The sequence below is a fragment of the Tachypleus tridentatus genome, chromosome 2 (assembly GCF_004210375.1).
Source record: "Tachypleus tridentatus isolate NWPU-2018 chromosome 2, ASM421037v1, whole genome shotgun sequence".
Lineage (NCBI taxonomy): Eukaryota > Metazoa > Arthropoda > Merostomata > Xiphosura > Limulidae > Tachypleus > Tachypleus tridentatus.
The window spans coordinates 143,635,970-143,653,209 of NC_134826.1; the positions used below are offsets into that span (position 1 = coordinate 143,635,970).

The 17,240-nt window shown below is 37.4% G+C and overlaps 1 protein-coding gene across 6 annotated transcripts in view; it reads right to left on the bottom strand.

Annotated features, from left to right (window-relative positions):
• Positions 1–1,938: 1,938 nt before the first annotated feature.
• LOC143245276 (uncharacterized) overlaps positions 1,939–17,240 on the bottom strand; it is an 88,641-nt gene continuing 73,339 nt past the window's right edge. For all 6 annotated transcript variants that reach the window (XM_076491440.1, XM_076491443.1, XM_076491439.1 and 3 more), the window contains 4 exons: positions 16,806–16,926; positions 10,378–10,547; positions 7,346–7,485; positions 1,939–5,289 (listed from right to left, as the gene is read on the bottom strand). In XM_076491440.1, coding sequence (XP_076347555.1) covers positions 2,877–5,289; positions 7,346–7,485; positions 10,378–10,547; positions 16,806–16,926 — 2,844 coding nt within the window. In that variant the 3' untranslated portion in view covers positions 1,939–2,876. The remainder of the gene's footprint in view (positions 5,290–7,345; positions 7,486–10,377; positions 10,548–16,805; positions 16,927–17,240) is intronic.

Sequence of the window (17,240 nt, forward strand, 5' to 3'; positions counted from 1 at the left end):
AATATACTGTCTCATAAGAACCATCATTTTGTTATGTTATTAAATATACTGTCTCATAAGAACCATCATTTTGTTATGTTATTAAATATACTGTCTCATAACAACCATCATTTTGTTATGTTATTAAATATACTGTCTCATAAAACCATCATTTTGTTATGTTATTAAATATACTGTCTCATAAGAACCATCATTTTGTTATGTTATTAAATATACTGTCTCATAAGAACCATCATTTTGTTATGTTATTAAATATGCTGTCTCATAAGAACCATCATTTTGTTATGTTATTAAATATACTGTCTCATAAGAACCATCATTTTGTTATGTTATTAAATATACTGTCTCATAAGAACCATCATTTTGTTATGTTATTAAATATACTGTCTCATAAGAACCATCATTTTGTTATGTTATTAAATATACTGTCTCATAAGAACCATCATTTTGTTATGTTATTAAATATACTGTCTCATAACAACCATCATTTTGTTATGTTATTAAATATACTGTCTCATAAAAACCATCATTTTGTTATGTTATTAAATATACTGTCCCATAACAACCATCATTTTGTTATGTTACTAAATATACTGTCTCATAACAACCATCATTTTGTTATGTTACTAAATATATATTTATTATATCTACCTGTTAACATAAAATATTGTAATGTTAAGGTTATTAGACTTTCTAGTCAATAAGAACCATTATTTTGTTAGTTATTAGATATTCTGAATAATAAAAACAATTGCTGCTTTGTGTAAAATTTGATGTTGAATATATTCCACCGAGAAAGATTTCATCATAGGTAAAACTACAGTTTATCAAGTTGTGATGTGTAAAGTTATATAGCGATAAAATTATATATATATTGGTTTGATTAATTATTTTTCAAGATACAGTTGGATAAAACATTTTGACAAAATGACAAGTGTTTGATAACAAATATTAATATTTACATATAAATATAGTTTAGAATTAGAAACAATTGTTCAGCTAATTAGAATATTTAATATTAGATAACACAGTAGGTGTTCTGGTTTTATTTGTTGTTGTTTTTAATTTCGCGCAAAGCTACACGAGGGCTATCTGCGCTGGCCGTCTCTAATTTAGCAGTGTAAGATTAGAGAGAAGGCAGATAGTCATCACCACCCACCGCCAACTTTTGGGTTACTCTTTTACTAACGAATAGTGGGATTGACTGTCACATTATAATAACCCCACGGTTGAAAGGGCAAGCATGTTTGGTGCGACGGGGATTCTAACCCACGACCCTCAGATTACGAGTCGAATGCCTTAACTCACCTGGCCATGGCGGGCCACAGGTGTATAGGTTAAATAGAATATAGACTATTTTAAGGAAAGCGAAAATATTTGAAAACTTAAAACACGCTTCGATGAAAGCTAAAAATACTAATTATTTGTCATTTGCAACACCTTTGCGTAATCTTAGGGTGTACTGGAATAGAAACGATAATTATGACATGTTTTCTATTCTTTGTTGCGTATCCAACTAGAGAATTGGATTTATAAATGGAACACCACTTAATGCTTTATGTATGACAGCGAGGCCTAGCTTTCAAGTATAGGAGTCCCCAGTTTGGAATTTTTTACTTTTGAGAAGACAGCACCTATCACCACAAGGAATATATCTGAACCTTTAAACCATAAAAAGAAATTACCTGTCTTTTATATAATGCGCCTACACTTGAGAATGCACGTGTCTAACCGTGTTATTTTTCATCCACAGTCCCACACGCTGACTGCTGGGACATGCGCACCCTAATCACTGAGGATTAGAGTACCTTGGCTACCTGAAGTCCTAAGCACTGAAACATGTCATTTACTAGCTATTTTGGGACGTGATAACTTTGGGAAATTCTTATTTGTGATGACTCTCTGTGTATGAAATAAGTATTATTAAAAACAAACATGACATGTAAATTATTTATTATTTAATGTTTATTACATTATTTCCCTTCAAGACAGCCGTTAGGTACATTACACGTATATATACACATAAACATTATTGCTACATTTTCCTATAAGTTGAGTTAAATCTTAACAGAATGATGTAGGTTTGGATCTAGGATGAATAATCACATCTCTATCCAATCTCTTCATGTCTTCCCACAATGCACCTGAAAAATTTCCCACGTGGACTTCATTTTCTAATGGTGATAAGCTAGTTTTATTTATATATATTTTTTTGTATGGATTAGGTAGTAAATATACATGTATATCGTCTACACAGAAAAACGAGACCCAAACTGAATAATGGTGTAAATAAAAATAAATAAATTTAAAAGGTATCACACTGTTCTGTGAAGTGAGATTTTAAAAAATGTCTACAACCAATAGTAAGGCAGTATTCGAGCTCGTGACTATGTAGAGTTGAGGGTTCTCGTCCGTCTCCAGTCTTCTCTTCTATAGGTGTTATTTAGTTAATAAACAGTAATTTTATAATAAACTCATTCTTAAAACGTAAATATTTTATTAGCACCTTTATGACACAAGAATAAAAAACTAACGTATTTTAACAATATGTTGTATAAGCACACACTAAACACTAATCTTTTCAGTGTGAGAAACCGAACACGGAATGCTTAAGTATGAAAACACCCTGAAGTTTCCATTACCAGAAAGAATTGCTTCCCCAAAAAAAGCGTTGTCCCGCCAAGGAATATTATTAAAGTTCTAAAATGTATTCAGTATACCAGTCTTGAACTTTGAATGTAACTCTTATTGGCTTGAGATGTTTCCTATGAGTCACTGATAACGCACGCTTTGCAAGACAGTACGAGTCTTATCAAGAGAGTAGATTATGTTAGTTTTACCCTTTAAAAACAAAACGTTTTCTTTTATAAGTAAAGTCAAGTAACAGTTCTTTTTGTGTACGAAGACATTTCTGCGTGACTTATGAATTCTTGTTCTTCATTGGTACCAACACTGTTCAATGCTCTCATGATTGGTGAATTAATTATAATCTCAGCACCATAATTATCTATACCTGGTCTACTGGAGAGTCCTACGTGATTTCCTTGCTCTCCAGTTAGTGATGGCTGACGATATGAGTTGATTACATCACTACTGTAGAAATTGTTCTCTCTCTGGATAAATTCAGGAGAATGAATGAACTCAGATGTGGAACGTTCCAAGATTGGATGCTCTCTGGAGGTTTGGCGGCTTGGCACAGTTGGCACGTCTTCAAGGAATTCAGAGGTCGACCTTTCACCGATGCTACGTGAGGTTCTGTACGTGTAGCCAGTGTCAACACTCCACAGCGATTCTCTGTCAGCGTGAGCGAAGTCTACGTCCATCTCGGTCATGGAACGAACGTCTAAGTCCTTGACCGATACTGACCGAGATGTACGTCTTGAACGAACACTTTCTGGTGAGTACCTTCCCGGACGGGACGGATCCCCAATAAAACCTTGAACTGGTGGAACGGAGCTCTTGCGACTTCGTGGCTCGTGGTCACTCCTCTTTCTGTATCGTGGTGGTCTCACATCCGGTGGCGGCTCGGGGTGAACAGGAGGGTTAAGATACTCAGGGGCTGTTAGTATCCTGATGATTACTTGCCACTTTCTTGGAGTGTACATCTTTTCATAACGCTCGTCACGACTTATCTTCACAAACTCTTCGGTCGTGGTGGCCTCTTGAATAAGGGAACAGAATGTAGTATCTGAGCTGACCACAGCCTTCCACTTTTCTTTATCTTCTTCTGTCAGTTCGTGGACATCCTCTGTCGGTGGAGGATGAAGTACTCGAAAGATTATATCCCAGTTTGGAGGTTTTCTGTTTCCTTCTGTAATTTCAGAAGGTGGTTTGGAATGGATATGAACTGGTGGTTCTGTAAGTATTTTCTCAGTATCCTTAGGGTTCTCGCTAATTTCAGAGAAAGTATCTAGTGGCTTATATGGTCCTGGTTCTCCTGGAGAATGAGGCGGGTAATGACGTATGGTTACATCCCATGTCGAAGGTGGTTTTGTATGCTGTTCCATTACATCTTTCTTGTGCCTAGTGACGTGCTCTGTGGCATGAGTTTCGGTAAGAGTCGTAAGGTAAACGTCATCAATATTTTGGACAGTGATTTTTGGAGTATGAGGAGCTGGGACCAGAGCCTTAACTTCAGATGGTTCAATGATCTCGGACACAGAACGTGTTTCTGTGTCCGGTTCCAGACCTGGTATCACTGACTGTCTGGTCCTGGTGGTATCTTCCTGAATATCGGTTACCCTTTGGGTGTCAAGATAATAATCCGATATGGTCGCTACCTGAGTTTTAGGCTTACGAACGTATGGTTTAACAGGAGCCTCAGTTTCGATTTCAGAATGCGATCTGTTGTCGTTGTCAGGAATGCTACCATAAAGGGAAGGAGCATAAGAGGACACAGAAGGTGGTCTGCGCACTGACACTGTTTCTATCATCTCGGTGTGTGATCTGTTGTCATTGTCGGGAATACTGCCGTACAAAGAAGGGGCATAAGACGACATGGACGGAGGTTTATGTCTCGTTTTTGTGTATACGGGAGCGTCAGTAACGTATTTGGGTGCAGGAGGTTCAAGTTCTTCTCGCGTCATGGTCATTCTGGCAAATTCCTCACTCCTCATGTCTGTGTGTAGATAATCTTCTCGCTCGTTGATGGTGGTTAGCAACTGCTGTTTAGCTATTCGTGGTTTAGGTTCTCTACGCGCCACAATCCTGGACTCGGACTTAATTGCTGTTGGAATGGGGACTGATGAAACGCTCTGAGCTCTCTCTGTGTCCTCAGGATATCCCGATCTTTCACTCACATCATCTGGAATAAAAGCCATATTTTGCATATCGTAGCCTTCCTTCCGATAGGTGGAGCTGTCACTAATTAGCACACTTCTCTGTACATCGCCATCTTCTACTGAGTTGGGGGGAGAGGGGGACTCGCTGGGGTAATCTGAGGGGATAGTTTCGCTTGCCTCCCCCGATCCATGATGAGATGACACAGATGGCAGCAAGGCAGCCTCCGACCCAGATGGAGATAAACCTGGCACTCGTGGTATGGTCATTGGTTCGATAACGGGCATAGAGGTGGCGCCACTTAGCCTAGTAATTACACTGCCTGGAGCAGAAGACATGGCCTTCTTCCGGCGCACCACTTTTATGTTTCTCTTCTTTAGACAATAGTAGGCAATGCCAATACCCAGAAGCAAAAGAGTCAAGAACAATATTGCACAGATGATTAACAGTAACTCAATCTCAGAAAGTTTAGGAGTAACGGCAGCGGGAACGATCGGTGCTGGTTCCAACCTGTAATTAAGACACAACATTCACTCGAACCTTCTTGATAAACGTGATAGAAAAACAAAAACGAAATCCTTTTCCTCATTAAAAATATTATATTATTTCATAGCAATTGCTGAACATTTGAAAACCTAAAAAATTAAATAATACACACACACACACATATATCTGAATCTTGTTTGTGTGCTTGTTTCAAATATCGCGTAAAGCTACACACGATGGCTTTCTGCGCTAGCTGTCCCTAATTTAGCAGTGTAAGGCTAGAGGGAAAATAGGTAATCATCACCACTCACCGCAAACTCTTGGGCTACTATTTTGCAAACGAATAGTGGGATTAACCGTCACATAATAACGCCCCCATGACTGAAAGGAGAAGTATATTTAGTATGACAGGGATTCGAACACGCGCCCTAATCACCCAGCCAGTTTTTAAGCTTACTGAATGTTTGCCAAAATTCGTGTCATGTTAGCAAATAGGCCTGGCATGGCCAAGCGCGTAAGGCGTGCGACTCGTAATCCGAGGGTCGCGGGTTCGCGCCCGCGTCGCGCTAAACATGCTCGCCCTCCCAGCCGTGGGGGCGTTATAAGTTACGATCAATCCCACTATTCGTTGGTAAAAGAGTAGCCCAAGAGTTGGCGGTGGGTGGTGATGACTAGCTGCCTTCCCTCTAGTCTTACACTGCTAAATTAGGGATGGCTAGCACAGATAGCCCTCGAGTAGCTTTGTGCGAAATTCGAAAACCAAAAACAAACATGTTAGCAAATATCTGCTGGGGGCCATCAAAAAAATAATGTGTTTGTTTAAATGCTCCTTTTTTATAAAAATATAGAGAACAGATGATGGTTGTTGAAAGTCGAACACAGAGTTAACGTAAATAGAAATAACTAGTATTAATAACCACCTGCAAAACATAAAAAAAAAAACACGTTAGTACGTGTGCGATATAAGTCCTCCAGTGAGCTACCATTACGGGGCAACATGTTACGTTTGATGTTAAAAAATAATAACTAAAGGACGAAACTGAACCCCGGATCTTTGGGGGAGGGCTAAGCCCTACTACCTTCTTGGTTTTCGTTTCGGTTTTAGAGTTGCTATTTAATGCCTAAACAGGGTAAATGTTGTAGGTAGCAGTATCAGTTGATGATGGCCGCCATTTAAGGGCTAACAGTTATCATTCTTAACTGGAGAAGACATTTAAGGAAAAATTAATATAGGCTGTATAAGTTAAAGTAATGCAATTAAAGCAAAACAGTAATTGAACCCGACTTCATCGAATTAAATTAGTCACAATATTTTGAAAATCATGGGCATGTTACACTCGCTAAATTGATAGGCATAATGGTACCATTATTATTAGGTTTATGGTTATTATTATTATGGTTCCACGCCTTTCAAGATTCGCACGTGTAAAGGAATTGACATGGAAAGTAATGTGAATATCTAAGAAACTGAAACCAGACCAGAATAAATAGCTAGTAATTAATTTTAAAATAAGCAAAATATAAAGTTTTGTGTAAAGTCACAAACAAAGGTTTGCATTATTCATTGTTTGTAATTAAGGAAAATTGTTTGTTTGTTTTTTGAATTTCGCACAAAGCTACTCGAGGGCTATTTGTGCTAGTCGTCCCTAATTTAGCAGTGTAAGACTGGAGGGAAGGCACCTAGTCATCACCACTCACCCCCAACTCTTGGGCTACTCTTTTACCAACGAATAGTGGGATTGACCGTCACTTATAACGTCCCCACGACTGAAAGGGCGAGCATGTTTAGCGCGTCGGGGATGCGAACCCGCGACCCTCAGATTACGAGTCGCATGTCTTAACGCGCTAGGCCATGCCGGGCCTATTAAGGAAAAAGCTATTCAATGAGCTATCTGTGCTCTGCCCACCACGAGTATCGGTACTCAGTATCAAGCGGTGTAAGTCCGCAATTATACTGCTGTGTCACTGGGGTTGTTGGGATTTTATCAGGATTGTATACTAAATAACATTTAGCTGAACATTTAGAAAAACACTATTTCAGACACACTGAAAGTTTTATGAAATGAAAACGTGTACTTACGGAGGGGGAACAACTGCTCCAGGCAGAGGGGCTACCGGTGGGGGGTAACGACATATAATCGTCTTTATTTCATCTTCTTCCAGCTCGAGCGATCGATGGAAACGAACAATAATATTATTGATGAAGACACGAGGAGCCTCCTAGAAAATATAGCACGTGCTTAGAAGCAAAGAAACTCACGTGATGTCGAGAACACCACTTGTAGAGAAATATATATGTAAAAACGGCTCGTTTGGGTTGAGAAACTATTTTTACGATGAGGAGCGAACAACGTTTCGACCTTCTTCGGTCATTGTCAGGTTCACAAGAAGGTCGAAACGTTGTTCGCTCCTCTACGTAAAATATTTTCTCAACCCAAACGAGCCGTTTTTACACATATAAAGAAACTCACGTGCTTCAGTTGTAAATAACTAAAACATTTGACTTATAAGTTGCTCACATGGTAATGGATGTAGTCGCTGTCCAAGAACAAATTGTTTGATTTTTATATCAAAATTAAGTTTCCAAGATTCGTACAGTTGAAGCATAATCTGGTAATTTTATAAGACATACATGAAGTTTATTTAATTTGATATTTAATCTAAGGGAATTCATAGAATAATATTGCAGGCCTTTTACTTTGTATCAGTGGACGTCTGGGGGAAATATAACTTTTACTTTGTATCAGTGGACGTCTAGGGGAAATATAACTTTTACTTTGTAACAGTGGACGTCTAGGGGAAATATAACTTTTACTTTGTAACAGTGGACGTCTAGGGGAAATATAACTTTTACTTTGTAACAGTGGACGTCTGGGGAAATATAACTTTACTTTGTATCAGTGGACGTCTGGGGGAAATATAACTTTTACTTTGTAACAGTGGACGTCTGAGGGAAATATAACTTTTACTTTGTATCAGTGGACGTCTGGGGGAAATATAACTTTTACTTTGTAACAGTGGACGTCTAGGGGAAATATAACTTTTACCTTGTATCAGTGGACGTCTAGGGGAAATATAACTTTTACTTTGTAACAGTTGACGTCTGGGGGAAATATAACTTTTACTTTGTAACAGTGGACGTCTAGGGGAAATATAACTTTTACTTTGTAACAGTGGACGTCTGGGGAAATATAACTTTTACTTTGTATCAGTGGACGTCTGGGGAAATATAACTTTACTTTGTAACAGTGGACGTCTGGGGAAATATAACTTTACTTTGTATCAGTGGACGTCTGGGGAAATATAACTTTACTTTGTAACAGTGGACGTCTAGGGAAATATAACTTTACCTTGTATCAGTGGACGTCTAGGGAAATATAACTTTACTTTGTAACAGTGGACGTCTGGGGAAATATAACTTTACTTTGTATCAGTGGACGTCTGGGGAAATATAACTTTTACTTTGTAACAGTGGACGTCTGGGGGAAATATAACTTTTACTTTGTATCAGTGGACGTCTGGGGGAAATATAACTTTTACTTTGTAACAGTGGACGTCTGGGGGAAATATAACTTTTACTTTGTATCAGTGGACGTCTGGGGGAAATATAACTTTTACTTTGTAACAGTGGACGTCTGGGGGAAATATAACTTTTACTTTGTAACAGTGGACGTCTAGGGGAAATATAACTTTTACCTTGTATCAGTGGACGTCTAGGGGAAATATAACTTTTACTTTGTAACAGTTGACGTCTGGGGGAAATATAACTTTTACATTACACACATACAAGGCATTAAGTTTGTTTATATACTGCATACAAATTTGTTTTTATGTGCTATGCGGATCAAGTGATAACAATATTACTTAGAAACTAGCCGGAGTAGCCGTCCACTGGATGGAAGTTATGTAAATTCATAGAGGTTATCTTAGGATATGAAAAACTGCTTTCCTTATATGTAATTATAAATTCGTACAAACGTCCATCACAGACTACATTTTTTACTTTAATATTGATAAAATGATTTGTTTCATCACAGAACTTCCAGTGTAGAATGGTTAGGATAAACATTACATGATATCATGCTACTTAAATCATAATAAGACTGTGTTTCACCTTACACTTCAGAAGTTGTTTAATTGGGCTTAGCAAAAGGTCTATAATATCGGCCTTCGATGCTACCGCACCAATGCACCTTGACGTTTCACGCATTGGTTTATTGTACCAAAGTGGAGACATCCTTAAACAATACGTAAACTAATTAACCCTCAAATCATCAAATTCATAACAGGGCACCCACTGCAAATAAAATACAAATATTACATCGTATGGACAAACCTTTTTTTGTGTGTGCTTGCTAGAACATTCATATAGAAACTGATCAACACGTTTCGGTGAAACTACGAATTTCCATGTGAAATGTAGAAAATAATAGAATTACTTGTAAAGCTGATCATACTTTGATATTTTTGTGTATGTGCCTCACATATTATTAGAAAAACTGGAAATAATCGAACCATGGATTCACGAGCAATTTTGTATTTAAATCATTTAGAAACATGTTATATAAAAATCTGTGGTCTGTATGCACCCAACAATGAAAATAATCATTATTTAGCTACTTAATTCATTGTGTTCCATCTATCAGTTTATTTGTTGTAAAGGTGTAACATCTTTATCATCAAATTTTAAAATGGGCTTCTGTGCTCTGCCCATGACAGGTATCGAAACCTGACTATAAGATTAGCATTCTAAGCCTAAAACCTTGCTGCTGAGCAACTGGGAGGCTTTATTAATTAATAAGAAATAAATGTAGCATTTAAAAAAGTAAAACAGAACTTTCTGTTAGTGGTGTTTTGAACAAACGCCTTGGCATATTTTTTATTTTTCTCTAAATTTATTTTTTACCATGATTTGGGTAGACATGTATTGGAAGATGTTGGACTGAAAAAGACAATTTATATTTATATCTTCATTTTCAAAGTGATTAAGTCCAACTTAACTGTGAACTATCGATATAGTATACACAAATTGGTGTATTTCACACAAGGGGATTTCAGTGAAATGGTTGTATACTTATAACATAAATAAAATAATAATGTGTGATGTCATACCTGCCTTGTTCCACATCCTTTTAATGGTATTCTTAACTCGTAGTAAGTACTTCCATCTCCAAAGAACTTGCATGGACTTGTTCTGTCGTAATCTGTGTAGGTTACTCCACGAAATGGTTTGGTAAAGTTGATCTTGACAATCATTTCTCCTGATTCACAAGAGAGATAAGCTGGAAAAAACAAGGACATCCTGATTCACAAAACAGATAAGCTAGAAAAACAAGGACATCCTGATTCACAAGACAGATAAGCTGGAAAAACAAGGACATCCTGATTCACAAGACAGATAAGCTGGAAAAACAAGGACATCCTGATTCACAAAACAGATAAGCTGGAAAAACAACAACATCCTGATTCACAAGATAGATAAGTTGGAAAAACAAGGACATCCTGATTCACAAAACAGATAAGTTGGAAAAACAAGGACATCCTGATTCACAAGATAGATAAGTTGGAAAAACAAGGACATCCTGATTCACAAGACAGATAAGTTGGAAAAACAAGGACATCCTGATTCACAAGACAGATAAGTTGAAAAAACAAGGACATCCTGATTCACAAAACAGATAAGCTGGAAAAACAAGGACATCCTGATTCACAAGATAGATAAGCTGGAAAAACAAGGACATCCTGATTCACAAGATTGATAAGCTGGAAAAACAACAACATCCTGATTCACAAGACAGATAAGTTGGAAAAACAAGGACATCCTGATTCACAAGACAGATAAGTTGTAAAAACAAGGACATCCTGATTCACAAGACAGATAAGCTGGAAAAACAAGGACATCCTGATTCACAAGACAGATAAGCTGGAAAAACAAGGACATCCTGATTCACAAGACAGATAAGCTGGAAAAACAAGGACATCCTGATTCACAAGACAGATAAGCTGGAAAAACAAGGACATCTTGATTCACAAGACAGATAAGTTGGAAAAACAACAACATCCTGATTCACAAGATAGATAAGTTGGAAAAACAAGGACATCCTGATTCACAAGATCGATAAGTTGGAAAAACAAGGACATCCTGATTCACAAGACAGACAAGTTGGAAAAACAAGGACATCCTGATTCACAAAACAGATAAGCTGGAAAAACAAGGACATCCTGATTCACAAGACAGATAAGCTGGAAAAACTAGGACATCCTGATTCACAAGACAGATAAGCTGGAAAAACAAGGACATCCTGATTCACAAAACAGATAAGCTGGAAAAACAACAACATCCTGATTCACAAGATAGATAAGTTGGAAAAACAAGGACATCCTGATTCACAAAACAGATAAGTTGGAAAAACAAGGACATCCTGATTCACAAGATAGATAAGTTGGAAAAACAAGGACATCCTGATTCACAAGACAGATAAGTTGGAAAAACAAGGACATCCTGATTCACAAGACAGATAAGTTGAAAAAACAAGGACATCCTGATTCACAAAACAGATAAGCTGGAAAAACAAGGACATCCTGATTCACAAGATAGATAAGCTGGAAAAACAAGGACATCCTGATTCACAAGATTGATAAGCTGGAAAAACAACAACATCCTGATTCACAAGACAGATAAGTTGGAAAAACAAGGACATCCTGATTCACAAGACAGATAAGTTGTAAAAACAAGGACATCCTGATTCACAAGACAGATAAGCTGGAAAAACAAGGACATCCTGATTCACAAGACAGATAAGCTGGAAAAACAAGGACATCCTGATTCACAAAACAGATAAGCTGGAAAAACAAGGACATCCTGATTCACAAGACAGATAAGCTGGAAAAACAAGGACATCCTGATTCACAAGACAGATAAGCTGGAAAAACAAGGACATCTTGATTCACAAAACAGATAAGCTGGAAAAACAACAACATCCTGATTCACAAGATAGATAAGTTGAAAAACAAGGACATCCTGATTCACAAGATAGATAAGTTGGAAAAACAAGGACATCCTGATTCACAAGACAGACAAGTTGGAAAAACAAGGACATCCTGATTAACAAAACAGATAAGCTGGAAAAACAAGGACATCCTGATTCACAAGACAGATAAGCTGGAAAAACTAGGACATCCTGATTCACAAGATAGATAAGTTGGAAAAACAAGGGCATCCTGATTCACAAGATAGATAATTTGGACAAACAAGAACATCCTGATTCACAAAATAGATAAGTTGGAAAAACAAGAACATGAAAAATGTAAACTTCATTTTTGAATGTAAGTTAACATAAAATTCAGAGTTAGTTTTTTCTAGAGCGAAAAAGTTAATAAAAATTGTCTGAATCGATATCCAAATTGTCCTGCAACTAAATGAAAAGCAACATATGTGAGATGTACTTTTGAGTGGGCAGCATTATGAAGGAACCCTTCCTTCTGGTCAATCAGTACAAACAAAGTTCTTTGAAATAGTGTCGTAGTTAAATTTTGAGGTACACAGTGTTCAAGGAGTTCCAATAAGTTTTCTATACAACTGATAACACATTTTTTGTAAGAATTTTATTATTTCTTTGGTTTGTGTTCGATACAGTCTATTACTAATCCGGTTGTATGACACTGGACATTATTATTATTCTACAACAGACAACAGTCGAACCCCTAAATAAGTCACATAACTGGGTGCAGCACCACATCAGTATGTCCTTAAGGAAGATATCTGTGACCCAAAGCACAGTTAAATCCATACCTCCATTCATTTTAGTACTGCAACTGCACCATTTTCAAAATGGTTTTATACAACAAGTCCATCTTTCATACCCGCTTATTCACAGACGAACTACGTAATGATTTGTTGTGATATGAAACCTTAGCACAGCAGTGAAGGGTAAACATGGGTGGTGTCGCTACTGTTAATTCTGATCAAACTGGTAAACGTTCAAACAAACCGTGGTGTAAAATATGGAGATAAAGTTGGAGCCTATTTCTGGGTGTTCGGTCATTATTCTTACAGTAAATATGGACTTCTGAGTAATAGACAGGGAATTTTTAGGTCATGTGTATAGATATCGGTAACAAAGTGACATAGGTGGCATTGTAGGTACTTGCCAAAGATACTAGAGTAAAAGACGCCCACAACCTACGTGCTATGGTACTGGATATATCGATATCAGATAGCATTAGTCCATGCTCATTCAGTTTATAATATATGAACAGCTCAAACAATCTGTACCCGTCCAAAATGTCGTACAGTTATTCATAAACTATTGTTATTGTAAACTACCAAGAGCAGGCCATCTGTCATACAGTTATTCATAAACTATTGTTATTGTAAACTACCAAGAGCAGGCCATCTGTCGTACAGTTATTCATAAACTATTGTTATTGTAAACCGCCACGTACAGGCCATCTGTCATACAGTTATTCATAAACTATTGTTATTGTAAACTGCCAAGAGCAGGCCATCTGTCGTACAGTTATTCATAAACTATTGTTATTGTAAACCGCCACGTACAGGCCATCTGTCATACAGTTATTCATAAACTATTGTCATTGTAAACAGTTATTCATAAACTATTGTTATTGTAAACTGCCAAGAGCAGGCCATCTGTCGTACAGTTATTCATAAACTATTGTTATTGTAAACATCTGTCGTACAGTTATTCATAAACTATTGTCATTGTAAACCCACGTACAGGCCATCTGTCATACAGTTATTCATAAACTATTGTCATTGTTAACCGCCACCAACAGGCCATCTGTCATACTGTTATTCACAAACTATTGTTATTGTAAACCGCCACGTACAGGCCATCTGTTGTACAGTTATTCATAAACTATTGTCATTGTTAACCGCCACCAACAGGCCATCTGTCATACTGTTATTCACAAACTATTGTTATTGTAAACCGCCACGTACAGGCCATCTGTCGTACAGTTATTCATAAACTATTGTCATTGTAAACCGCCACGTACAGGCCATCTGTCATACTGTTATTCACAAACTATTGTTATTGTAAACCGCCACGAGCAGGCCATCTGTCGTACAGTTATTCATAAACTATTGTCATTGTAAACCGCCACGAGCAGGCCATCTGTCATACAGTTATTCATAAACTATTGTTATTGTAAACCGCCACGTACAGGCCATCTGTCATACAGTTATTCATAAACTATTGTCATTGTGAACAGCTATCAACAGGCCATCTGTCATACTGTTATTCACAAACTATTGTTATTGTAAACCGCCACGTACAGGCCATCTGTTGTACAGTTATTCATAAACTATTGTCATTGTTAACCGCCACCAACAGGCCATCTGTCATACTGTTATTCACAAACTATTGTTATTGTAAACCGCCACGAGCAGGCCATCTGTCGTACAGTTATTCATAAACTATTGTCATTGTAAACCGCCACCAACATAAACTATTGTCATTGCCATCTGTCATACAGTTATTCATAAACTATTGTCATTGTAAACCGCCACGTACAGGCCATCTGTCATACAGTTATTCATAAACTATTGTCATTGTTAACCGCCACCAACAGGCCATCTGTCATACTGTTATTCACAAACTATTGTTATTGTAAACCGCCACGTACAGGCCATCTGTTGTACAGTTATTCATAAACTATTGTCATTGTAAACCGCCACGTGCAGGCCATCTGTCATACAGTTATTCACAAACTATTGTTATTGTAAACCGCCACGTACAGGCCATCTGTTGTACAGTTGTTCATAAACTATTGTCATTGTGAACAACTATCAACAGGCCATCTGTCATACTGTTATTCACAAACTATTGTTATTGTAAACCGCCACGTACAGGCCATCTGTTGTACAGTTATTCATAAACTATTGTCATTGTTAACCGCCACGAGCAGGCCATCTGTCATACTGTTATTCACAAACTATTGTTATTGTAAACCGCCACGTACAGGCCATCTGTTGTAAAGTTATTCATAAACTATTGTTATTGTTAACCGCCACCAACAGGCCATCTGTCATACTGTTATTCACAAACTATTGTTATTGTAAACCACCACCAACAGGCCATCTATCATACTGTTATTCACAAACTATTGTTATTGTAAACCACCACCAACAGGCCATCTGTCATACAGTTATTCATAAACTATTGTCATTGTAAACCGCCACCAGCAGGCCATCTGTCATACAGTTATTCACAAACTATTGTTATTGTAAACCGCCACGTACAGGCCATCTATCATACAGTTATTCATAAAATATTGTCATTGTGAACAACTATCAAAAAATAAAATATGAAGGTAAAAACGATGGTGTTGAAAGCGAAGTTGTTAAAAGTTTAAAAATGCACTGAAACGTCTTTTATTGTTATAACAGAACAAATGAAATGAACAAGTTTCTGAAGACACTGTTTGTTTGTTTTTTGTTGTTGTTTTTTGATTTCGCGCAAAGCTACACGAGGGCTATCTGCGCTAGTCGTCCCTAATTTAGCAGTGTAAGACTAGAGGGAAGGCAACTGGTCATTACCATCCACCGCCAAATCTTGGGCTACTCTTTTACCAATGAAAAGTGGGGTTGACCGTAACATTATAACGTTCCCATGGCTGAAAGGGCGAGCATGTTTGGTGTGACGGGGATTCGAACCCGCGACTCTCAGAATAGGGAGACATAGTAATTTTAGAAAATGCATTCAGACAATGCTAATATTTTGAGCTTCTAATTTATTGATATAATTCAAATAATTATTCAAAAGTGATAATTGTAAAATTAAAATAATATGCTTATTACTTCTGTCTTTAAATACTTGTTATTCAATGCGATAGTAAAATGTAATTGTATTTTAAAACGTTTATAGAATGTACCACATTTTTTGAATGCAATTGTTTCCAGTGGCATATTTAGGTAAGGACTAAATGGGGTCAGCCCATGATCTTTTGTTTTGAATTTCGCGCAAAGTTATTCGAGGGTTATCTGCGCTAGCCGTCCCTAATTTAACACCGTAAGAATAGAGGGAAGGCAGCTAATGATCACCACCCACCGCCAACTCTTGGGCTACTCTTTTTTACCAACGAATAATGGGATAAACCGTCACATTATAACGCCCCCACGGCTGAAAGGGCGAGCATGTTTGGTGCGACCGGGATTCGAATCCGCGACCCTCAGATTACGAGTCGCACGCCTTAACACGCTTGGCCATGCCGAGCCTACATGAGATGTAGGACCCACAAAAATTAGTAGCCCACGTACCCACGCAACCGTAAATTCGCCACTGATTGTTTCTGAAACGATCGTTACATATTTTGGTATTAACACTGAGAAAACACCAGAACTGGTTTGGACATATAAATATACAACAATACAGAAGACAAGAATTTGCAACTTGTTATACGTGTGGTTAATTTACAGACGTGATGTAAGAAGGGCGCGTCTGGGGTACTTTCGTAACTGGTGCCGTCAATCTAATAGATCAAAATACAAGTTCTAAGAGCAAACCAGTCAACTTTACCTCGTGTCTTGTTTGTTAGGATCTCACTGCTAAACTCGTCCGCCACTGCTGAACGTACCACGCTTTCCACGTGGGTGTCATCTCGTTGCGGCTCCTGCCCACGCACGAGACGAGGGGTCAACTAACGAAGTAAAGAAAAATAAAAGGGTTTATAAGAATAAATATTAGTTCTGAGAAAGTATAAACACGTGTATGTAAGGTTTTTCCTCTCATTTTACGCAAGTTCTTACTGAAAGAGATGCAAACTGTAATTATAGTTTATTTTAAAATTAAACCTTTATTACAAGAACGAACTTCGAGACAGTAATGATAAGTTGTTAATAGTTCTGCAATATTATTATATATTCTCACGGTTAGTTTGAAAGTATTTGAATTACTGCCGAATATTCAACGTATTTGGTTTGATAATTTTATTTTACAAACGTAAGACTGTTT